At 41.7% G+C, this 25,082-nt stretch overlaps 1 protein-coding gene across 1 annotated transcript in view; it reads right to left on the bottom strand.

The window, feature by feature from the left end:
- Positions 1-8,135: 8,135 nt before the first annotated feature.
- Positions 8,136-25,082, bottom strand: part of si:ch73-22o12.1 (nectin-2) — a 75,778-nt gene continuing 58,831 nt past the window's right edge. Inside the window, exons 7-10 of the mRNA XM_046399213.1 lie at positions 11,648-11,783; positions 11,431-11,491; positions 11,189-11,275; positions 8,136-10,001 (exon numbers count right to left, since the gene is read on the bottom strand). Of these exons, the coding sequence (XP_046255169.1) occupies positions 9,795-10,001; positions 11,189-11,275; positions 11,431-11,491; positions 11,648-11,783 (491 nt within the window). The 3' untranslated portion in view covers positions 8,136-9,794. The remainder of the gene's footprint in view (positions 10,002-11,188; positions 11,276-11,430; positions 11,492-11,647; positions 11,784-25,082) is intronic.

The following is a 25,082-nucleotide window of genomic DNA, read 5'->3' as shown; positions in this document are numbered from 1 at the left end:
AGAGGAAGGATATCTCCCAAGGTTATGCATGCCAACACATGGGGGAACGTGCAGCCAGCAAAAGCACTGCACACACACACATACACACACGCACAAACACACAACCTTATCCTTGGCAAAGCCTGGGGGATTGTCACATTTCCATTTAAACTGCTACAGACATGTTATAACAGTAAATCACAGGTCATTCACATGCTCAGGAGATCAAGTGAGAGACAGACAGAGGACAGTGCAGCTCAGCTATAAACTGATCCCATTAGAAGAAAACATATTGGGAAAATAAGTCTTTTTTTGAATTTCTTTGTGCTGAACAAAAATAGTGCTGAAACATGAATTGCTTTGTTGTCTTTTGTGTTTAATACTATTGTGATTGACATAAACACTGAACATTTCTGAGCTTTGGGCTCTTGGTTACACATAATCCTGCACTTTTTGAGAATTTTCATATGCTGCTCTAAACAAAAATGAAGCGCATTAACATATCCTAACATTTTATGTCTGTCACCATTATGTTTCATATGCTCAAAAACAGTTTGAAACACATCATCAAATTAGCCTGTGAAATAGCTATTTGACATATAATCAGAATAAAATACTACACAAGATTTACTTGAGCTTTTCTCCTGGAACTTTCAGCCTCATTTTATGGTGCTCAGTGGCGTAAGCAGTTTGATCTTCAGCCTAGTTGTCATGGGGGAAGCTCTCCTGTTATCAGGTGACAACTGGGGACTGACAACACAAGCCAATGTCTTGTAACCAAAACCTATCCACTGGTGAGACACTTAGACACAATTGAAAGGTCCAGAAAAAGACTAGTTCGGTTTAGTTTAGTTTACTTTTTTTTTTTTTTTAAATTAAACATGCATATAGCCCACAGCACTACTTGTAAGCTGTTCAGCTGTTTAGCTAATACTCATGTATTAGCCACATTATTCAGCCTGAGGACTCTGGCAGTGGCGGAGGTCAATCAGGATTAAGTTCTGCCATATTACGGTTGACCTACAGTGAACGAGTAATGTTAGGAGGTTAAACTCAATCTGCCCGGCAACAGAGCTGACATGAATATAGTTAGGACGGACGTCTCTGTGTCCTTGTGACATCTGCTGACTGTGCCCGTAAATTTCATTGATAAACTCAAATCGTGGCATCCTGTTTCGGTGAGAATTATGGAGAACTGTGGATGTGGCTGCAGGCTTGATCAAATTGAAACGAACATCTGGACTCACCCTGGCAGGCTAAAAGGCATAGGCACACACACACAAACACACACACACCTCATTACCTTGATTACCCAGAAAGAGTTACCCAGAAATAAGTCATTCATTCATTAGATAATGCCATGTTAGCTAGCACATGCTAACACACTGTGCTACTAAATCAAGGTTTGTTTACTCTGACTGTATGATCAGTCTGACCATTCATCACCCTGTGAAAACACGTTATTTATGTGTTTCCTTGGCAGCCATTAGAATATTGGTGTGTCTGTGTCAGTGTGTGTTTGTGTGTGTTGGTGTACAAGACAGCATGGTTGCACGTGTGCCCAGAAATGTGATTTCGGATTGAATTTGTAAGGGATGATGAAGGAGAGGGAGTTTGGATGAGTACCCAAGAGGCACTCAGTCGTTCAAATTTTGTGTCATCACTGGGGAACCAAACATCTGGCACTGCGGTGGTGTGGTGGCCTTGACTGGCTGGTTTTACTCATTTACTCACTCAGTCACAAACACACATAATCAAGCATAAAGCAAGCTAGATGACTAGGTCCATCTGTCTCTCTGTTGTAAGTAGTTCTGATTAAACAAATGCTCTGTTTTATGTCATTTTATTTGAATGAAGGATTATGGTCCGATTCGAGTGGTTTTTTTCTTTTTTGGAGGTTCAAACAGGAGACAAATTGAATGGTGAATAAACAAATGATTGTAGAAACATAATGAAATCAGATGTTTCCATACACAAAATGAGGGTTCGCGTACCTTTTCTTGAGTCTGAAAATTATGTAAATCACATTTTATGCAGGGGCTTTCATGGTTACCAGATCTTAACCCAACTTTTCATCTGTGGGAGATACTGGACCATAGTCTTAGTTAAACAGCACTCTCCCCTGCCATCCTCATAAATGTGTACATAAACTATATAAACAAAAGTATCCAGACACACATCTTTATGGGGCTGTTTTCCAGGGGTTGGGCTCGGTTCCCAGTGAAGGGAAATCATAATGCTTCAGCACACCAAGACATTTTGGACAATGCTATGCTCCCAATGGTGTAATTGTCAGGTCTCCCAATACTTTTGTCCATATAGTGTATATTTTAGAAGAATGGTATTCATCCCTCCACAGGTTTGGAGAATCTGTGCCAAGGAGAATCGAATCTGTTTTGGCAGTAGTTGAATTCCAATATTTTTAATTTGTCCCCTGACTGTATGTTCTGTACAATAATGGCCCACTACTTATTTTTATTAGGAAGACCGACAACAAGCACAAAAAGGAAACAGACATATAGAATGAACTGATCAGAAAATGTTCGGACTAATCAAATTCAGTTTAGATTAAAATTTGTCACTGCAAATAATCTGTAGGCACCACTTCATAGAGGCTCATCAGTTGTAACCAGTGGCTTTATTGATGGTCACTGCTTAATTTATTGATGCTTTATAGACAGATATGAGCATTAATATGAGGACTTTTCACAACCTGGCAACCCAAAAGACAATCAATCTCTATGCTTCAGTTTTAGTCTAACATTCACTTAAGGAAAAAGCTGAAATTTGAGTGTAAATATTTAATCATAGAAATGCATTCCCAAGGTCAGGGATGGACATTCAAGCTCAAACAAATGATTTATTTGCAAATTATAAAGCCACTATAGTTATTTGCATCCTCAACATGTATACTGTCATACAGAATCCATTAATTAATCCTGGATCTGTGCTGTTTATGACAATATCATTCATGTGCGGCAGTTTCTATCATATATGGCGGATCATCATCATCATACAAGGACAAATTGGCCCCAACTGTATGAAAACCCGAAGGGTACTTTTATGACCCATCGTCTGCCATCTCATGCTGCTGATTAAAGCATATTTCTTCACTGCTGTTAACACATTCACATGTCGAAAATGACCTCACGATGACTAAAGCTCATAAAACCCTGTCACCTCTCGGTCTCTCTCTCTCTCTCTCTGCCTCATCCTGTCCAGGTGGAGCACCTGCTTAACAATGTAACAAGAACATCCACATCTGTGCACTCCATCCCTCTGCCTGCATCTGCAGTGCTGGCCTAATGGCTGCGATTGGAGGAGAGAGAAGGCACACCCCTGTTTGAATGGACAAGAGCTGAGACTCAGCAAAACGTGACTGGCTTAAGAGGACTCTCGTGTTGCTGGGGATGGTGAAAATTACCAATTTTTCTGTTAGCACAAGCACAAAAAATACAAATCGAGAAAGATGGAAGGAGAAGGGAGTGTGGGGAGAAAGGTGTTATGAGAAAGGACTGTTGGTTCAGGACATTACGGATCAGCAGAGGAGTGAGTAGAAGAATGTGTCACGTAACAGCCACCTGTCTCTCTCTCTCTCTCTGTCTCTCTGTCACACTATCCTCTCACACACTTAGATTACAACACAGGACGGATGCTGCACAAGTCACCCGCCTTCTGCTGATAAAAACTGAGTAAATAGTTACGACTATGACGAATATAATTTGCAGGTTAGCTGCGAGCTCAGAGGGAGATGTAAAGGGCGTGTTGGACATACCATCCCTTAAAATGAGAAAATGTGGAGACGGTTAAAAGGGAGTCGCTTAGCAGGTGCAGAAGACCGATGCAACCTGAGCTGATGGCATTAAATATTAACCATCATTTTAAACCAGCTGGCATCACGACTGCCCCAGGGAAACAGGCTGCAAATGTCACACACACACACACACACACACACACACAAATACACTCACTGCTCACCTACAATAGATAATACTGTGCCTAATTTGTCTTTTAATTACTATTTACAATGCATGTTTATCTCTCTGCACTGATACTTGGATTTAATGTGTTTAATCAGTCCTTTGATATTACACACTTTTCAATTTTCAATTTAGCATTTTTTTTTATTATGTAACTGAAAAAAAAATTGAAGTATGACTATGCAGATTTTGAAAAAAGAAATTACATTGTTCCTTGTACATATTAAAAGGGAAATAATATGATACAATAATATGCATTCTTTCTTAATTCAGTGCTTGTATAGTGCCATTGTTCAGCAACATTTGCAATGACTCGCTTTCGCTGTCCTCTTTTTTTATAATTATAATTCGCCTGATCGTCTGTGCTCAATATATCAGAGAAAACATGATTGTATCTTACAAATATCCTGTAGACATTGACATAACCAGTTTATCTATGTTACTATGAACATTATTTTGTCAAAACAGTGATCATCTTCTATATACCATCCTCATTGTTTCCAAGGCACAAATATTTAAATATGGGTTTAACCTCTTGGACAAAAAATCAAAAATCAAAAAACTTGCCAAATAAAATTAGATCATTTTATGTCCATATAGTACGTAAAATAGTGAGTTAGATCACTTCTGTATGTGGGGAAATATGTGTCATGGTGTAGCTTCATTTACTGTTCGTCAGTGCTGGTCCTGCCTCAGGCATGTAAAGAGCAAAGTGCTGTAATATTGAATAGCACTGTAGGACCATTATCAGTCTGTCCCATGGAGGACACTGTTTGTTCTGGGTGTTCGTTTTAGTCAAAGTATTTGTTCAAATATCAGATTTTTACTGTCACATACAGCACAATTAAAAGACTACACATGTGCTGGAGCATAATTACAGCTGTGTCGAAGCTGTTATTTTGTCCTGATGCAAAGCATGTGTGGAACAGCAACACGGTCCAATCAGATAGTTTGGTCTCTCAACATTGCAACACTTAGAGTCCTTTGACAGATATTTATAGCTTCATTGACTTATTTAAAGGTGTTTTAATACATTTCTATTTTAACAACATAGTATGTAAGCAATCAATCTCAGCTGAGTTTTTGAAGTGAGAACCCTGGGAAACAAGTAACACAAATTTTAAACCAATCTGAGCTGGGCCAGGCCTCTTCCAGCTGTCCGTTGGCCTTGTGTGCCTTCTACCTTCATCTCCTCTGTAATCTCCAAAGCCGTTCTCTCTCTCTCTCTTTCTCTCTCTCTCTCTCCTCCTTCACAGCCTGTGCTCCTTATCGTCTCCACTCGCTCGGTTTCTCTCTCTTTCCATCCCTCTCCAGACTCACATGCCTTCCCTATTGCGAGGGCGTTTTGACAGTGTCACTCACCATGGTGCCGGTGTTCGTGCCTCCCTCGCCCTCTTGCTCTCCTCTCACACAGTGTGTCCTTCTGGCCTGGCGTTTACAGAATCAGGCAAGTTGAGAAATGATGAAGGGATGAGAAATATAAAACAGAAGGATGGAGAGAAATGAAGCTGAGGACTGGTGAGGAGCTTTTTGGTTACTTTCTGGAAAACAAGGTTACAATCACTGATGCTTAAATTATAATCTACTTAACAGCCTCTGCTCTGTTTTTGAAAGACTATGGACACAAATGCTGCCTCCATGGGGGGGTCCAGTGGTGTGTTCATTTCATCCTCTTATAGTCTGATGAATGTTCAGATCTGCATGTTAGGAGTGCAGCAGCCCCCATCCAAATTCTCTTGGGAGAGGACACGACCCAACTTTGTCAAACCGCAGCTTAATCTTAATAGTTTGCTTTAATCTGTATTTCTTTTCAGCTCTTAAAATAGATATTCAAGGTCATTCAAGATGTCCTCAGCCTTGTCAGGCCAAAACAGGCCTGCATTTATAAATGACTCTGTGTGTGTGTGTGTCTCTGTGTATACTCACCAACCAAGCTAACAGCATACAGCCAAACATGCTCATCACTGTCATACACATGATGAACCTGGGAAGAGTTTGTCCATCAGGTCAGGATGCTAGTGGCTCACAAAGGAAATCAGGATCAGCGTGGATGGATGATGCATGTTTCCTTGATTGCCTTTACCATGTGCTGTCACACATTTTTTCTCTACTGATAGTCAAGGTCACCTGGTAAATCCCTCCTCACCTACTTTGCTCTGAGTCAAATCAGTTGTTTCCTCCATCCCCCATATATTCTGTCCATCCAGATTCTCTCAATCCTTCTCTTCTGCCTCTATTTTTAGCCAGCTTAGCAGCACTGAAGGCATGAGAGGTTTATTCTCTGCCTTCTCTCTCACTCATTACCTGGCTGCCGATTCACATAGTCTGTTAATCCTATAATGCTGGAACTGCACAGATCACTGTTAGTGTACAGAAAAGCTTCACAGCAAAACGTGAGAACAGTTTAACTTTAGGAATTTGCTCAATTCTGTTCTAATCAATGCTATTTGATCCACAAAAATACTTGGGACCAACTTATTGAATCTTAATGTCTCCTCTTTGTTTGTCTTTACGCTGAGTACAGCGTGTGCATCCCCACCATACTGATGTAAATCTCCTTCAATCAATACACACAGAGCCATTAGAGAGAGAGTTACAACTCAGACTCAATTCCCAGATCATAGTTATTGATCCAGACGTTTATGTGGTATGTACCTTAATGTACAGTGCAAAGTCAGCATATGGTACTGCAGCTCAACTAAAATTAGAAGGAACACATTAATAAATAATCATGTTCACAGAAGCTTTAACCACAGGTGAAACAGAGAGAAAGTCAGAGTTATTGGTTAGATAGGTGTGTGAGTTAACACTGCTTCTGTGGTGAGCTGACCTTATTGTTAAGTCTTGAATGGCCTTCAGCTGCAAAGCCTATTATGTCAGTAACAAAACCCTTACATTTCGATACTTCTTAGAATCCTCATGTACTTGTGTGACCAGAATACATGCAGAGAACAGACTGCAGAGTCATGGTCGGGCCTCACCTTCCTCTGCAGCACCAGAGGCTAATCTGCAAAGGGCCTGGCTCATTCAGGACACTGCTGTACTCCGTAACATTTAATATGGATAAGCTGCAAGACACAAGTGGTTTAAACATGTGAGTCAGTGGTGCAGGAAGGTGGCGTATGCAATCCCCATATTCTGCATGTATAAGACTGCACGTTTTGGCTCATTTGATGCAGTCTCGGTGCTAGAAATGAATCACGCTAATCTAAAAATGGTCCTCTTCTTGTGCCAGTAGACATTTCATGGACTGTGAGTACAGGATTGGAGGAAATGCAGCCTAAGATAGAAAGAGATGAGTCAGACAAGATGCAATGAAGCAGAGAACAAGTGCCTGCCACTGGATCAGGTGTGCTGAAATCTCTCACTGTTTCAGTCTTGAAAAACTAGAGCCCCCACATGGACATGTGCAAGTACTGCAAATGCAGTCTGATAGTGCAGCTGTGTGCTATTCTCTCCTATATTATTTACAGATAAGTATAATCAAGTCACAGTATTCAGTCAAATCTAAAGTACACCTTTACCAAAATGTTCTGTATTAGATGTTGGCATGTGCTGGTTAGAGCTCTGAGTATGGCTAAACCCTCTTATACTTTTAGTTCATACTGCCGCCACATGGTGAAATGGCGGAATTACAACTGGGGGGGGGGGGATACATTATATAGACAAAAGTATCCAGACACATCTTCTTATCTTAATGCTTTGGCGTACCAAGACATTTTGGACAATGCTATGCTTCCAACTTTGTGACAACAGTTTGAGGAAGGTCCTTTTCTATTCCAGCATGACTGTGCCCCAATTCACAAAGGAAGATCCATAAAGACATGGTTGGTTGAGTTTGGTGTGGAAGAACTTGACTGGTCGGCACAGAGCCCTGATATCAACCCCATCAAACACCTTTGGGATGAACTGGAACAGAGACTGTAAGTCTGGCCTTTTGGTACAACATCAATGCCTGACCTCACAAATGGCCAAAAATTTACACAGAAACACTCCAAAATCACGTGGAAAACTTTCCCAGAGGAGTTGAAGCTGTGATAGCTGCAAAGCTGTCTGTGTATTTAAGATGTCATTAAAGTCCCTGTTTTTCTAATGGTCGCATGTCCCAATACTTTTGTCTATGTATCTGCAGCTGCAAAGAATAAAGAAATTAAACAATCAAGTTAACTGATTTGACCGGGTCAAAATTAAGACGTTTATTGAACTGTCAAGATCACTTTGAAAATACAAGATGAAGAGTAAAATAGATCAAAATCAACATCATTCAATAAAAGATAAAACAAGTCAGCTGTCTAAAAATGGTGCTTGAAAAAACAAACTGGTTGGCACTAACACAGGAGTAGAAAATAATCTGACTAAGTATTTATGACCTGTTTAACCCTTGTCCCTGGTAATGGACGGACATATCAGTATACATATCAGCAGGCTCTTTGTCAACCTCTGTTTGAACTCCATAAAGAACTTTTTAATCCTTCATCAGGGAGATGAATTGCAACAGATTTCATGGACATAATCCAGATTTACCCCAATTCATTCCAAACATGCTGGTAGACAAAGTGTATAATAAGTAAAGTAATAATAATAAAAAAATAGGCCCAAACGTTTTCACTGTTTCAGAGTAACATATATTCCCAAAAATTAGCACTCACAGTTGTTTGAGCAACTGACGACTGTTTCATTATGGCTTTCAGAAGGGATGCAAGTAAAAAAGAATCAAATGTTACAGCAAGAAGGCTATAAGACTCAAGTTTGATCGGTTTCTAGCTTTAAAGTTCTGTTCCCTGCCACCTGAGGTGAGCTCAGTGTCACGATTTTCACAAAGCAAAGACGACATAAGGAAAGAAAATCAAAAACTACGCAGCTCAAACACAAATATTAACATAAATATAGTACTGCTCTAGCAGTTAACCCCCCCTTGCTGTAGTTTATACCCTGATATCGTCATGGTCTGTGAGTCTCATCTTGGCGCTGCTGCATGATTAACTGCAGCTAATAGCTTCTCCACAGGGTGCCTGTTTTTACACAGACTTCATGCCAGCTGGGTTTGGAAACCAACCAACAGCAGACTAGACACAACTAGACAGAGGTAACATAATACCCACAGATTGTGCTTCTATTAACCAAGTCATGTCAGTAACCGTAATGTGTGTAACAGCTCCACGTTCAATATTGCAGGTGTTTAAACATGCATGTGCTTCACACTCTTGAAATGCAACAGTGTACTCACAGCATGCTCATATCCTGATCTTACATTCAACACAGCAGGAGATTTAAAATAATGTTGTCTTTGATTTATCTGCAGGATGAAGATATTTCATTTCATTATATTCCTGTAGCTGTTTGATGCATATTTTGTATCTTGCTGGTTGATCAGGGGTTAACAATTAATATCGAATGTCTAAAGAACGCTGATTCTTTAAAATAATGGAGTGATGATAATACAGTACATATTTTTAATTCCTTAGATGTAGCTAGGAAGTGGATAAGGAGACTGGATGACATGCAGCAGATGAATACTCATTAAAACCATAACAGACTTTAGACTTCATTTGTACTTAAGATTAAAGACTTGGGTCAGACTTGCAGATAATGACTTGTGAGCATCTCCGGTGCATCCTACTGGTAACCTGATCACAGATGAATATTATTAAACAAAAGGGCAAAACACAACTCTGTCTTTGCGGCGCAGACTTAAAAATTCATAGCTAAGAATAAAATGTTCACATTCATGAGTCATCGGACTTTTCTGCGACAGAGCTCAAGTTATCTTTCCTCATTTGAACCCAGTGACACATACTCAAACACGCACACACATTTACACACACACACAACTTCTCACACAAACATGGCGGGCGACACAAAGCTGTCCCCACGGTTGACGTTGGGGCCCTGATAATACTCGTGGGGGTCGCTGTCCGTGCGCATGTAGGGAGGTGGGACCTCGCTGTTCCCGGGATCATCCCAGCCAGAGGGAGCAGCAGAGTAATAGTGCTCCCTCGCATTTTCATCGTAATCCTCCTCATCATGGTAGGCATCCAGGTCCTGAGAGCAACAAGACAACAGTAAACATCATCGTCTTGTATGATTACATTTCTGTCCTAAGGGTTTTTTTTTTCAGCAGTTTCTGAAAGGCCTGAACATGACACAGCAGTTTTCTGTCCTAATTTTAAGGTAAAGTTTCAAAGCAACGTTTTGGAAGGAGCATTTAGACCTTTTTTACTTAAAGTGAAAGTAGCAGTACTGCAATATGGAAACAAGGTATTATCAGCAGAATTTACTGATGCAGCAAAACAGTCCCTGTCTGTTTTCACTGGAGAGACAGGATATGAAGAATTGTGGTCCTAAAAGTAACCAGTAATTAAAGCTGTCAGCCAAATGTGGCACAGTGAAAGTACAATATTTATCATTTATATGCAGGCCAAATGGAACAGAAGTATACTGTTGAAGAAAATAGAAATGCTCTCATTTCTACTTAAGTACAGTACCGAAGATAAGATAAGCCTTTATTGATCCCCAGAAGGCAAATTCAAGTGTTACAGAGGCACAAATTAATAAATTAGATAAGAATAAAGAAATAAGAATAGCATACAATAGAAACTATAAAGGCACTAATGGTGCAATATCATGACAAGTAAATATACTTGTTTTACCTACTTCAGATGACTCAACATTTGACAATTCAAGTAATGATAACATTAATACCAATCTCTACCACAGTTGTGCAGTCATGCAGTGACACACACACCCAAAGTTTTATCAAACTCTACTCAGTGTTGTCTGAGATTAGCCAGGCCTCTGATTCACTGCCCACAGAGTGGTAACCAAATGGCTATTCACTCCTCCGAGAAACAATGAGATTGCAGCTCATCCAATTTCATTCTAAGGGATGGGGTAATGAAATGGTAAGATAAAATAAATAAAGCGTGCACATCTTAATTTATCCATGAAATCTCAAACTGACTTCGGCTGAAATATTGTCATTAACCCTTTCAACACTCAACCTCGAGGTTCCCTTAAATAAGCATAAAATAAAATTACTTATTTTCTACCTTTTGCTCAGTGCTAATTAAAACATTGCATAACATTCAAGGTTGTCATTTGTGGGATAGTTTTATTTTTTTACAACAAAAAAACATAATGGATAATGTACATTTGAGTTACAAAACTCTGCAGCTTGAAAATATTCTGACCTACAAAGGGGGGGGTCATGCAGAAAACCACTGCCTTACCGTGACTGGCTCAGCACTCTGAGTACTGAAGTTCTGGTTCTGCAGTGGTCTGACCTCAGTCACTGGAGCATGACTTGTATTCAGCTCCTGAAGACGAAGACACACACACACACACACATCAGTCAGTGTATTTCAGGAGATCTAATGCAATCTGTTAGCTTTGCTACGTGCAGAACAATGTGACCCAACTGTCTGGTTAATGATACTGTTGTCCTGCCAAGCATGTGTTGATGGTGACTCACCCCGTTGGCAGCGTTGTAGATCTTTTTCTTGGGGGGAGGGGGCTTGTGTTTGGGTGGACCCCTGAAACACACACAGCTGTCTGGTGAGTCACAAAAATCTGACATCGCCATGCAGGCCAGCATCTCATTTAATGGAACAATCAGCCAAATAACACACAGAGAACTGAAGTGAAGGGACTGCAGTCATCCACACTCGGTCAGGCAAACAGATACTCACTCTCCGCTGAGTTTATTGTTACGGTGTTTGCGGTACATCGCTATGGCTGTTCCAATGACGGCCAACAGGAGTATGACTCCAATAATGCCTCCTATGATGCTTCCTGTAGCAGGACCCTTTTCTGGAAGACGATTTCCTGGAAGAAGAAGAAGAAGAGAGAAAATACTGTCAGATAAGATCAGGAGTGGATGTGACTGGATAAATACTGTTCTTTATGAACCTTCAAAATAAAGTCATGTCTGCTCACAGCTCCTTCAACACTCGTGATTCAGATTGTTACAAATATGCTCATTTGCTTTCTGGTGTGGAGTTGGATGGGATGATTGATACGACTCTCATCTCTCTGTGTTAAATATTAAGTTACAACCAGCAGTCCGTTCGCTGCTTCAGAACCAATAAACAGAAACGACAGCGGTATCAATCTTCTTGAATTATTCCTTTAAGGAAGCACAAGTAGAAGGCTGAGGGGATGCAGCTGAAAGTGACTGAACCTTGGATTCAGAATATTTATCATGACACATGTGTTCCCGGGTTTAAAAATGAACCCCAAATGAAAGAAAAGTCAGTTAGTCAAAGGAAAGTCAGTCAGCCAGAGGAAAACCTCTGAAACTACTGTACGTTTTGTCTTCTCTCCTATTTTGTAAATCGCCTCAACGACCCCTTCGATTTATCATGTGACCCCCCACTGAGGGTCCTGAACCCCGGGTGGGGAACCAATGATTTAGAAGACATTAATAGAAGTGATATAGTGCAAGACTGTAGGAGAGATAATAAAGTTACTCTATCCTGTTGGACTCATGACTAAGGGCGGCCCACAAAAAACGTGTGTGCGTGTGTGTGTGTGTGTGTGTGTGTGTGTGTGTGTGTGTGCACAACACTGCTGGTACAGAGAGGGTTGTGATTAGAGTGTTGAGTCACACGGGTGATTAAGATGAACCAGAGGAATCATGCAGAGGTTCTACTAATGAACCATGACCACACTGAACATGAACTGACACACACACACACGCTGCATGCACACTGCACGCACACACACACTGTGTATTTACTGAAGGTGCAACCTGGCTCATTATTCCCCCCCCCCCCCCCCCCCCCCCCCCCGTATTCCCAGGGGATTATGTTAATGAGGGGGCGGTAAAGGGCACAGAGGATCTGAAGCTCATTTGAGAACAAACCAGGTCCTAGTAATTGGAAGGGTCGTGATTGAATGTTGTTAGTCCTCTAATTACAATTCTCCTCTAACAATAGTCTACTTTGAATAACTCCTAAAATAATTTCAATTCTCTTGCACGCACAAAAATGTCCTAATGATCGTCTCTTTCACCCGGCACATCATCTTTTCCTGCTGACCTTATGTGTTCTCCCGTGTACAGCAGCTTTGGTTTTCTTCTTTCCTTTGTGATTTTTTTTCATTGTGCAAAGTAATGGTTTCTGTCTACCATCTACACAAGGGTACAATTTAATTTTGTGTGCTATTATTATAATTTGGGGTTTCTGTTTAACCTCACTGAATGATTGAATACCTTAGAGACAGAAAACATGGAAATGACAAAATGAAAGACACAAAATTGAAAAAAAAAAAAAAAAAAATCAAAGTGGGCCTGAACCTTAAATATCAAAAACATAATGTGCACCGTAATCCACAGAGTCACAAAAATAATCACTAAGCTTTCCAACTGTTTAATGATTAAATGAAAGGGTTCCCTGCACACAATAAATAGAAAAACTTCACATAATAAACAGAAAAAAAGCTTCTTCTGTTGTTGGGGTGGAAATTAATCATGTTGTTTGGATTTATTCTGTGGGGCACAAATAAGTTTTCCATTGTTTGTTTCTCCACAGCACAAAACTTCTACTGCCCTCATTGCATCTAAAGCAGCTTTCTGTTTCTGGAGGGACACGAACTTGACACGGCTTTCATGGAGTGGAATGTGTGTTTCATTTGTATGTTATGTGTTTCATTCGCAAGATTTAAATCAAACAAGAATCACACTTTTCTTTAAGTACCTTCTGAGTATTTTAACAACCTATGCAGTTTTCAAAACTTGGTTAAACCAAATATTTTGGATTTAAATAACATTTAATGATCAATGGGCTGTATTTTTGAGACAATTTTAATCAAACAATAATGATATGATATACATTTTGAAGATATAATGTAAAGAAAAAGAGAAAAAAATGCATTAAAATGCATTTGCATAAAGTCTGCTCCACTGAAAAATTGTGTTTTATATAAAGAGGTGTTTGAGATTTGAGATATTTTGAGATACTGATTACTCTAATATTACCAACATATTTCTTTTCTTAAAGTTTGTGTCATACAAAATTATTCTCCGAACTGAGCCTGCTCTAATAACAAAAACGTAATCCGCAAAATATAAAATTTTAATATTGAGCTATTTGATCAAAATTTACAGCACAAGGTTATTGATGTTTTCTAACACCCTGGTAATAAAGAGGCGAGGACAAGCAGTTATTACACTGGAGAGGACATTCAGGCTGGGCTGCAGGAAATGAAAACTAATTATTCATTCGACAGCCTGACTCCTAAAAGTGTCTGACCAGGACCTTGTAAAACATACTTTTGCTTCAGCTCACCCATAATATGCAGACTTTGGGTTATAAAGGAAAAAAATATATACATATAAATTTTAAAATGAACCAACACTAAATAATTAGTCAGATTTTTACAAGGATTGTACTGAGGGAGGGTGGAGAACATTTCACTGTGTCATTGTAAAAGCAATAATGGTTCTGCGGGGGGGGGGGGCGACTGATGAAGGGATGACTTGGGCTGAAAAACCGAAATATACAAAAGGGTTTACATCAGAGTTTTAACTGATGTAACTGAAGTTTGACAGTAGACACGGCACATCTAAACACACACATTCAAGTCTATGTAGTGTAAACAGTCTGCCACATGGTGGTGCTGTGTCTCTTTAAAAACCACAGCACTTAACAGCATAACAGGGCACATTCACTCTAAACCCCGATACCTGCTTAGTCTTTCGAGTGTTTTTGTGTTACTGCTTTCTCATTCCAGTGTCGCGTCTGTGTATCATCACTCCGCTCTCCTCCATTTTGGCTCCAGGGATTTTTTTTTTAAAGGCTATAGAACAACCCCTGTCTTTATTTTTCGCCTTGCCTTATCTCACTGGTGTCATTATCCAACCAAACTCATTTTCACTCCGCAGGTTTCAGGTAGAAAGCTGTTCTGTCCTCTCGGATAACCTCTGATAGAGAAGAGAGAGCTGCAGGGAAAGAGGCCAGTTTTAAGGACCGAGGTGCGGCGCTTGTGTGTGAATGACTTGACTTGAGAGGCTGCCCTCTGTGTTGGCCCTGGACACCGGCCATGTCTCGAACTAATGAAATATCCCACAGAGACAGAAAGAGAGCGAGAGAGAGAGAGAGAGACAGAGTGTGTATGCGTACTGTACGTCTGCTGAGCCTGTTTAAATCCCTGCAGCTCTTTGCCAAGGACATACAACTAGACACGCACTTAACCCACACACACACATCAAGACGTCCACACAGGCACACAATACACACTCATATATGCACACACACACACAACACTGTGTTAAGGAGTAGCTGGCATCCATATTTACACGAACACACACGGGTTCGCAGTGTGCCCCTTTGCCCTGCTGCCGTTCCAAACACAACAAGTATACATGAAGTCACATCTTACATACTTAAGCAAAACAATTTGTTTCAGTGGCACATGGCAGCAGAGAGCAAATCTATATCACCAACCTCTTTTCTTTTTAATATCTACTGTGAATGAGAAGATGGTCCACAGTTCAAATTCAGTTAAAGGTCAGCTCCATTTCTGTAACCGGATCAATGCGGGGGACCATCCAGTCAGATACACATCCATCTTTCCCTGTATATGTAAGCCCCCCATTGCTCACCCTTGCCTGCCTGGCCAGCCATTCAACCATAGACCACCAGTCTCCCACGGGGCACAGAGGAGAGGGGGGAGGGATGGCGTGGGAGTGAAGGAAGAGGAGATGAGGCTGGATGGTTGGCTGAAACTGTCTGAAATTACTGCAGACCCACTTCAGCAAGTTGAAAATACCACCGGAATCTCTGGAGATTTAGGGTACAAGGCTGAATACTGGCCACAGCTCTGCAGCCAGTGGTGAGTTTTTCAGATTTACCTTTATACTCCCAATTGCTTTCTCAAAATACTTCCAGAGGGGGGTTAAAAATCAGGCGATAGATCAGCACTTCTTAAAAAACTTGATGTGCATATGAGTCACTGGCAGAAAATGTGAAATACGGAGAGAGTTCTCAGAAAAAAGAGGATTCGTCGAGAGATGAGTCAAGGCGAGACTGCGGGGTCCAAACAGTGGATTCAAAAGTCACATTGAATAGAGTGGAGGTGAGAGGAGGGGAAACAGAAGAGGGGGAGAGGGTGAGGCAGCAGGAAGAGCCAAGTGAGATGAAGGCTGTGATTAAGAGGCTTGCTTCAGAGGGGTACAGAGGGATTTCCCAGCTGCTGCCTGCAACTGGCTGATCACACATTGAGGAGGGGATGAAGGAGAGAGCAGGAAGACAAAGATCTCACATCCCTCTCTTTTCCACTCAATCCCTTGTTCTCTCTCCCTGTGTGTTTACGCCTCTCCCTGAAGGGATTAAGGTTAACATGCTGGCCTATCCTCAGCTTCCCAGCACAGGCCAAGCTTTTGCTGCATTTATCTCTGCCTCCTCCCCTCTCCTTCCATTCATCCTTCACTCCCATCATCCCTCTTTCCTGTCATCCCGCTCCATCACCAGTGTAATTTGGTATTCGCTTGTTTGGCCCAGTAATACGACAGCACAAATCTGCAGCGTCTCCCCCTGCATCTCTTATCTCCTGTGCCTAACGAGTAGAGATAAGCCTGTTTTTATTACCCTCCCTGACCTCTTCCCACAAATCTACACACACACACACACACACACACCTACACCTAACTTTAACTGGACTGAATGCCTGCTAACCAACCTGAAATTCAGAAATTTTCATCCCTTCCAGAGTGCTGCAGATCCACTGGAGAGAAGGTCTGACATATACATGTGGTTGGTCTTGGCTTAAGAGATTAGCAGGCCACCGGTCAGAAAAACAATCCTACTGTAGCTGAGGACCAAATTCATTCCTAATGGGTTAGCATGACTTTTTAAAAAGGGACAGTTGACCAAAATATCCAAAGCCTGAGGCGTCCTGTTGGCTCAGCAGGCCGTATCCTTGGCCATGTGGCAGTGATGACGAGGGATTGTTTGTCATCTTCTCCTCTTTTCCTCCCTCACATCTTTACAGTCACTCTTCAGTATGCTTTTCAGTAAAGTAAGAAATGTCTATTTAATTATACAAATCCACGTTTGATCACCTCAACACCATTAGGGTCTTTGAAGAAGCAAACTTTTTTTTTTTTTTTTTGATTTAGTATTCCCTTTTAATATTGGTGAGTTCTTCTTTTTTTAAGATTTCAGTGGAAGTTTCGGCAGATGATGCTCTCGATGCAAAAGCTTGGATGTAACAAGACAAACCGGTCTAAGCTGAAATTCGAGCCTTCTGAACTCAGCCGAGACCCAGCCTAGTGTGGCACCCGGCATAGAAAAACACAAGGCTAGCAGAGTCACAGCAGAGTGCCTGGAGATGAGATTAGGGCCGAATGAATTGATGGCCTTTGAAAGAGATTAAGATAAAGAACAGTACATGTAATCTCATTGCTCAGTAAGAGAAAAGAGAAATCCTAGCCTTTAGATACCGGGGTTAACTTAGTAAAACACACACCCTCTCCATCTATTGACGCATTCATTCAGGTTGAGCTGTGCGTACACCTGCCTAACGCTCTGGTTAATACAGTAACCCAATAATAAACTGCACAAACTGCAGATAACTGAAGACAGAGAAGAAGAAAGGAGGAGGGCGGGGAGGAGTGAGCAGAAGAAGGCTGAAAAAGAGGAGAAACAAAGGTAGCAAAAATAGAACAAAGTAAAGCTTGTGGCTACACTGAGAGGGCACATACATGAGCTGTAGGCTTGAACACACACACACACACACACACACACACACACACACACTTAAATTATTTAAAATCAAGGCAAGTGCTTCGATGCTTCAGTGTTGAGTGCAGCAGCTACATCTGACATTAATTTTATGGCAGCTGAAGATCTGCTACACCCACCGTCACCATCACCATCACCATCACCATCATTTATTATTCACTGCACTCATGGTGCCATTACAATTCATTTCAGCACAAAACAAATCAGATCAAATTGATTGTGCTTGTCCAGACAACAGGACCAGCTGACTGGCTCAGAGAGGAGAGACTCTACGGATGTGACTGAAGGAAATGCTGACTGAATTATGTGTGTGTGTCCGCAAGATGCTGTTGCCAGGCTTTTTTGGTTTGGGAAGATCAGTGATGCTGGTCGTCTCTAATCTACTGTGATTCCAGTAGCTCAACTTTGTGCAATTCAACTGTCTGAAGAATAAATTCATGTCCCCGACGTTGTGTCTGGGTGTACATACTGCAAATGTGCACGTGAATGTATGCAAGTGTGTCTGCCTGACATTTTAAAAGCTGTGTGGTGGCAATGTGAAAAGCCTGTATGTTGTGTGTGTGTGTGTGTGTGTGTGTGTGTGTGTGTGTGTGATGCTCTCCTTCTCCCTCTCCGGGGAGACAGTGTGTTCCCTGCCACAGTGCATCAAAGCACACTCAGTTGCCTTGGGAGAAGGCAGGAACTCTCTCTCTCCATCTTTCTCTCTCTCTCTCTCTCTCTCTCTCCATGCCTCCATCATTCCACACACCTCCTTCTCCCTCTCTCTTTCTTTCTTTCTCCCTCTGACAAGGTCGCTGTTCGCCTCTTGCTGTCTCCCTGTCAATATTTACAGTCCACTTTACACTGGCACTGAGGTGGTCGGCTGCAGCCAGCAGAGAAAGCGAGGTTGCATTAGCCAAATGTAGCTGTCCACTCAGGACATGAATGATCTGTTGTACTACAACCAGCACTCTGTTTCTCCTTTTTTCCTCCCTCTCACACAATCACACACTCACGCACACACACACACACACACACAGTGAGAGAGAAGAGCAGGCGGTAGAAGGTAGAGCTGGAAACAGCGAGCAGATACTTAACAGAAGAGTAACAAGTGCTCAAAAAGCACAGGTGAAATTCTCATCTCATCCGTGAGAGGACATTAAATGCCTAAACCTGTTCAAGCACTTGTAAATATTAAAACATTAAACTAATTACGATATGTTGCACCACTATCTCAAAATTAAAATGGCAACATTAAAATGCTTAATGTTGTAAATTTAACATAATAACAACAACAACAACAGTAATAATGACTAAAATTACCAACTTAAAATTGTACAGCTCTGTGCACCAGTCACCTTGCAGTTTACATGTCTGCTCAGTCTCATACAACAGAGAGCTTTGTCAGATGGTGCAACAACAATCTCCTGAAGCTCAGTGAGCTTGTGCCAGTCTGCAGCGGTTCATATATGGAGAACAGCAAAACACATCTATCATTTCAATTATGATCAACGCACAAAAAGAGAAGCTACAAATTCTAAACCGTAGATGTTTCACACACAGTTTCAGTCTGCACAGTTTGAAGGTGGACACCCAACATTGAACAACATGAAATACGGTCACAATCTGCCCTTCTGTTCTGGTTGTTCTGGTGTTGATTAATGGACAGAAAGCATTATGATGTCACACTTGACTTCTGACCCTTCGGATATGAAATGTTATCACTTGATCATTTTACAAATTTTTTAAAAATATTTTCTCATAATTAGTGCATGACTTCTTGAGCTTTGGCTAAAAACATGTTTTGTGAGGTCACAGTGACTCTCATCATTTCATATTTAAGCCCAAGTGGATGTTTGTGCTAAATTTGAAGATTCAGTTAAGGCACTCCTGGGATATTGCGATCAAGAGAATGGGACATATGGACAGACAACAAAAATAATAATAATAATACAATTTTCTTCGCTTCCTTGTTGAGCGCCAAATGAATAGATCAATACCACGCTGATAGCTATGTGTTTGCATTGAGCGAGTGCAGGGGGGCTCAGTCTTAAAAAGAGTTAAAAAAAAAACTCTGACTGCACCTCTAAATCTTACTAATTACGACGTAGAATCTCATTTGTTTAATCTGCACCAAAACAGAAATGTAAAAACATGGATTTTGCACATTGGGAGAGCCCGTTTCTCCCTGCTTCTCTATGATAAGCTAAGCTAATCACGTCCTTGTCTTATAGCTCTATACTGCACACAGTCTTGAAATCTGTTTGATCTTCTCATCCAAGTCTTAGCAACAAAGGGAATAAGATTATTTTCCCAAAATGTCAAGCTACTCCAGTATGAGCGAAAGTGAGTAATTCAAAGGGCCTTTCAAATAGCAACAGGAGTCCTACATTTTGTAACACACAAGAAAATGTGTTTGTATGTAAACCTGAAGGGTTACTCCAACAATCTTTTCACATTTACAGATTATAATTTAACATGCGGTACCAAGCAGCTGTTATGGAAACAGATTTAACATAACCACCCGTGTAAACAATGTAATTTACAGTAAATGGTGCAATCTGAGAATATCCAGTCACCTGTTTACCTCCCGATGCCTTTAGGCTTCCCATCCATCTCCTTGCCCTGCTTTTTCTGCACTCCTCACCCCACCTCCCACACGTCTCTCCGCTCCTCCTCTACCAGTGTCACTGCGGCCTTGAGGCCAGGCAGTCAGGAGCAGCTGGTATGTTTACCTGCCCTCCTAACCACTGCTAACCTCTGGCTAGAAGGGACTCTCACCTCATTACCCACCACTCAGCCACACATACAACCTCAAACTCGGCTAGCCTCTTAGATTTCTCCCCTACAGCCAGGATGCTACGCTGTAATAGCCTCCATGCACTGCAGTCAATTCAGCAACCCGCTGCGGAGAAACGTTAGACATAACGAGAAGGGGATGAAAAATAATGTTTAGCACTTGGCTACCGCTCCTTGCCTGCCTCTTTCTCTAAAGCGGGGAAAGTCAGTTCGTTCATTTCTTTCAACTCTCGCCGACACACATAAGAGAGCTCTTCATGTCGCCCTCCTACCAAGTTCCTCACACAGACTGTCAGAAAGGCAACAACGCACAGATGAAGAGACAGAGATGGTGAAGGAGGTAAGAGAGTGTAGAACATATAGGAAAGAACATAGAGAACTTAGAGAATAGAAGATTTAAGCTGGAGAGTGGAGAAGGAGACGCTGAAGACGTGTTGGAGGGTAAAGGAATCGAAGAAGAAAAGAAAAAGTATGTGCCGCAAGGAAAGATGCAAATATCCCACTCTTTCAGCTTGATAACATATATCTTATGAACCTCATTGTAGTCGTTATAATGATTTCCTTTCGAGCGTTGTTTACTGTGCTTTTACCTGCTGTATTGTTGACCGCAACGTAGGCAGCCTTAAAAAGCCTCACACAGAAGTCCTGAGAGTACCATAGCAGTAATAGGCCCCATCTCTCCCTCAAACTGCCTCTCATCAGCTACTGATTAATGACACACAGAGCCATAATGGCCCTGCGTGCTCTTCACATTCATTCACTTTCCTCTTCATCCCATACCCCTGGAGAGAAACCACAACAATGCAAGCTGTGGAGACACCCAAAAACTGCGCTCTCGCCGAACTCGAATTCAAACGCTCATTAAGAAAGACGTTTCCTCCATTGCCATTCAGTTATGCACTGCCACTGGGAGCGCTTGGACTGAAACAATAGAACACAGAAGAGATGGGAAGGTGGAGAAGAAAGCATTCAGAGTTCAATTTATCTGTATGGGAATAAAGAATGGTTTCATTAGTGTTTAAATGCGGTTGATTGGCTGCTTGGCATGGAGTGCTGGTGATTTATGCAATGGTGAAAAGGATGCAAACTATATTGTGGGACAAGATGTACACACACACACACACACTACACTTCAGATCTGTGCTTCTGGATAGAATAGATAGAACTGTTGTTTGGAAACCAGAAATGAGCACCTGTATTGAACGCTGCTGCTGTTCTACATGTGTCAGAATAGTCAAAGGTCACCGCTGTGTCTGTTTTACTGCTCTGTCATCTACACACCACGCTGCAGTGATGCCGTAACTCAGTGGCACAAGTCTTTAAAGTGCAAATGCAAACATATAAATGTGAGTGCACATGCTGGCAGGCACACTTGTCAAGGTTGGGCAGAAAAGCACAAGCGCACACAAACATCAACATCCAAACTGACGAGCTTTCAAGCACATACACACATTTATGGACATGCTTCAACACTCACATGTCAGTGATGAAAGATATCAAACTGCCGTACATACATCAAACAATATTACACCCAGTAGCCACCGTTAAAAACCCTTGAAGCATCAATAATAAATAAATCTACATTCTCATCCTCCACTGTGTATTGGATGCACTCAAGGCAATGTCACTGATCTCATTGTTCCAAGCCAAAAATGCTTTGCAGGCACAGGTTAGTTATTGAAAATGTTCTTTTTTGCACTATTCATCTGAATATTCATATATTACCAAACTCCTCAATGCCCTCCACCTCTCATTTTGGCTTGTTCAGATCCTCCTGCCCCCACTGTGCAGGGGCGTCTGTTTATCAGCGTGTGTGTGTGTTTCACAGCAGCAGTATTCATGTTCAGCATTTGAGAGTGTGTGGGGTAATCAATAGTGTTTTCAGTGAAGGACACTTGGGAGCAGATTGGAACCCAAATCCAAGCCGGCATGAAAGACAACATGACAGAAACACTTGCTGCTCGACCTGAAGGGGCTCAGTGTGACATCTACCCTGACGGTTGTCAAGAGTGCACATACACACAGGCATGCTGAGTACACGCTTATTTACACACACACACTTTGACACGCCTGTGAACCCGTAAGAGTGTCTTCAAATGCAGTTAAAAACATTTACACAGTGCTACATCAAAACAGACAAACTAATGAGTTATTGACCGATGAGCACAAGCGCACACACACACAATACACACATACATATATATATATATATATATGGCGCATTGCAATGCGGCCGTTCCCAGCACAATAGACGTGACCAGCCTCCGTGTCACAACTAAGCAGAATGTTCTATAATGACTATGTGCCTATGTGTGTGTGTATGTATGTACGCAGGTCTGCTTGTATGTGTGTGTGTGTGTGTGCGTCCATGCATGCATGTGCTGGGCTCACTGTGTGTACACAAGTCATTATTAGAGGTTTAGTGTGTGCTCACCAGTCAGTCAGGCTCCAGTCAGAGGAGTCAGCTTAAGGGCTCATAGCAGCTCCCTGAGGAGACACTAAATACCATCAGCCGTTTAAATCCATCCATGACCATTTTAAATATGCAGCATGCACTCACTCCATTTTTAATAAGGGCTCTGAGCAAGACAGAGGGAGAAAAAAGGAGAGAGAAGAGACAGACAGAGAGAGAGAGAAAGGGTGGGTGGGGGCAGACTTAAGTAGAGGGAGAGGGAGGAATATGAGGGGAAAGGAGGAGAGAGGAGTCTGTTGCATTGATTTCTTGGCAGTTTGGCACCGGTCCTGATTCGCCTGGAAAAGCCACAGATGTGTCAGAGCCAGTTAGGCACGCCAGAAGAGAGAACACACGTACACACCCAACACAGTCACATGCATGTACACACACACACACACAGCACAGCACATGAGCAGACAACACACACACACAAGCAAGGAAATGCTCATAAATAGAGAAAACCCAGCGCGCACACACACAGTGTCTGTGAGTGTGTGGATTACAAAGGCACCTGTGTGAAGTGAAAGCCTGGGATGATGCAAGTGGTTTTGATGCCTTTCTGAGGAAAACCAGGCATTTCTCTCTGAAGGCAGTCAAAAATAGATACTATTACACACACCTAGATGGGCAGTAAATTTCTCCTTAATCCATGGCTTAACTTAGCTGAAAAACCTGTCTGCTCCGCTCAGCTTTCAAAGCACACCTGACTGTGTGCGGGTTCGTGCACGGCCCAGCGAAACAGCAGGCAACAGTCGGAAGTACATTTTGATCTGAGGGTGGATGAGACATTAGGATCAAAGTCAGGGGACTGGGGAGAATCAACTGATCTTTGCTCTGAATCCATGAGCGACCTCCAGACAGACTACCTGATTAGCTAGGCATTTGTGGCCTATATCCAGCATGCAAAGTGAAGTGAATGTTGATGATAAAGCCTGGGGCAGAATTTTATCTAGGTCTTCTTATAGCTCAAGATGGCACAAACTAATGTCAAGTTTATGGAGTTTGATTTCCATTGGGGTCACCTTCACCTGTGTTACCGTAACAAGCTTTGACAGGTGCTTCCGTCAAATATTTGTTAGATCTATTAAAACCGCAGGAAAATATGTGCAAATCATTTACATTTATCTTATTAACAAGAAAAGAAAAACAAGTGATTTAGCTGAAGCCATGGAGCCTAATGAGTAGCTCTGACTGAGTTTCATTTTGTGTTTTCGTCAGTAGACAGTTGAAATTAGAGCTGCAACTGTTGTTTTCGTTCACCATGTAAGATATATCGGCTCATTATTTTCCTGACTAACTGATTCATGTTTGGCCTATAAAATGTAAGAAATCTGCCCAAAGCCAAAGTACCAACTTGTTTGTTTAGTCAACAAGCGGCCAACAGCTCAAAATCAAAGCGAAAACTTTGCTAGCACATGCAGTAAGATGAAGAAAAGCACAGAATCTCCAAGAGACTGGAAGTAAGGAGCATTTTGCATTTTTGTCTGAAAAATGACTCAGAATAGCTGATGATTAATTTTCATTTGCTACCCATAAACTCGTCAATTATTTAACAAATTACTGCAGCATGTGTCACTATAGGCTTACAGCTTAAGTGGCTGTTTTCTGTTTTTTAAAACAGAGGCTACACAGAGGCTATGAGTAGCTATTGTCCACACACATTTATGAATTACTTGTTTTCACCACCTGTTGAGTTAATGATAGAAATAAAAGGTGCAAGCTGAGTGTGAAACACTTAACACCAGCTGAGTAAATTCTATATGTCATCAGCGTTCGCTCAGCAGGAATGATGCTCGTCTGACAGAACAGAGGCTTGCCTAACTCCATTTCCTGCTCTGGACACACACACACACACACACACACACACACACAAACACACACCTGCACAGCTCACTTTCTCTTGCTCCAGGTGACAGGTGTGTCACAGCAACGTGGCAGGCACCTGGTGATACCACCCGACAGGCTGACTGACCGGTTAGTCAGCTAGCTGGCTGACTCACTCCCTGAGATCTCACTCGCCGCACTGTGTAAATGCTGGCCTGTTCTCAATAGAAGAAAAGGATGAATGTGTCACTCTCGGTTGATGCACAGATAGATGCGGAGATGCTCAGACACACAGAAACACCCTGGCACCAGAGATGTTGATTA

The sequence above is a fragment of the Scatophagus argus genome, chromosome 9 (assembly GCF_020382885.2).
Source record: "Scatophagus argus isolate fScaArg1 chromosome 9, fScaArg1.pri, whole genome shotgun sequence".
Classification (NCBI taxonomy): Eukaryota; Metazoa; Chordata; class Actinopteri; family Scatophagidae; genus Scatophagus; species Scatophagus argus.
This window is presented reverse-complemented; position numbering and strand designations above follow the sequence as displayed.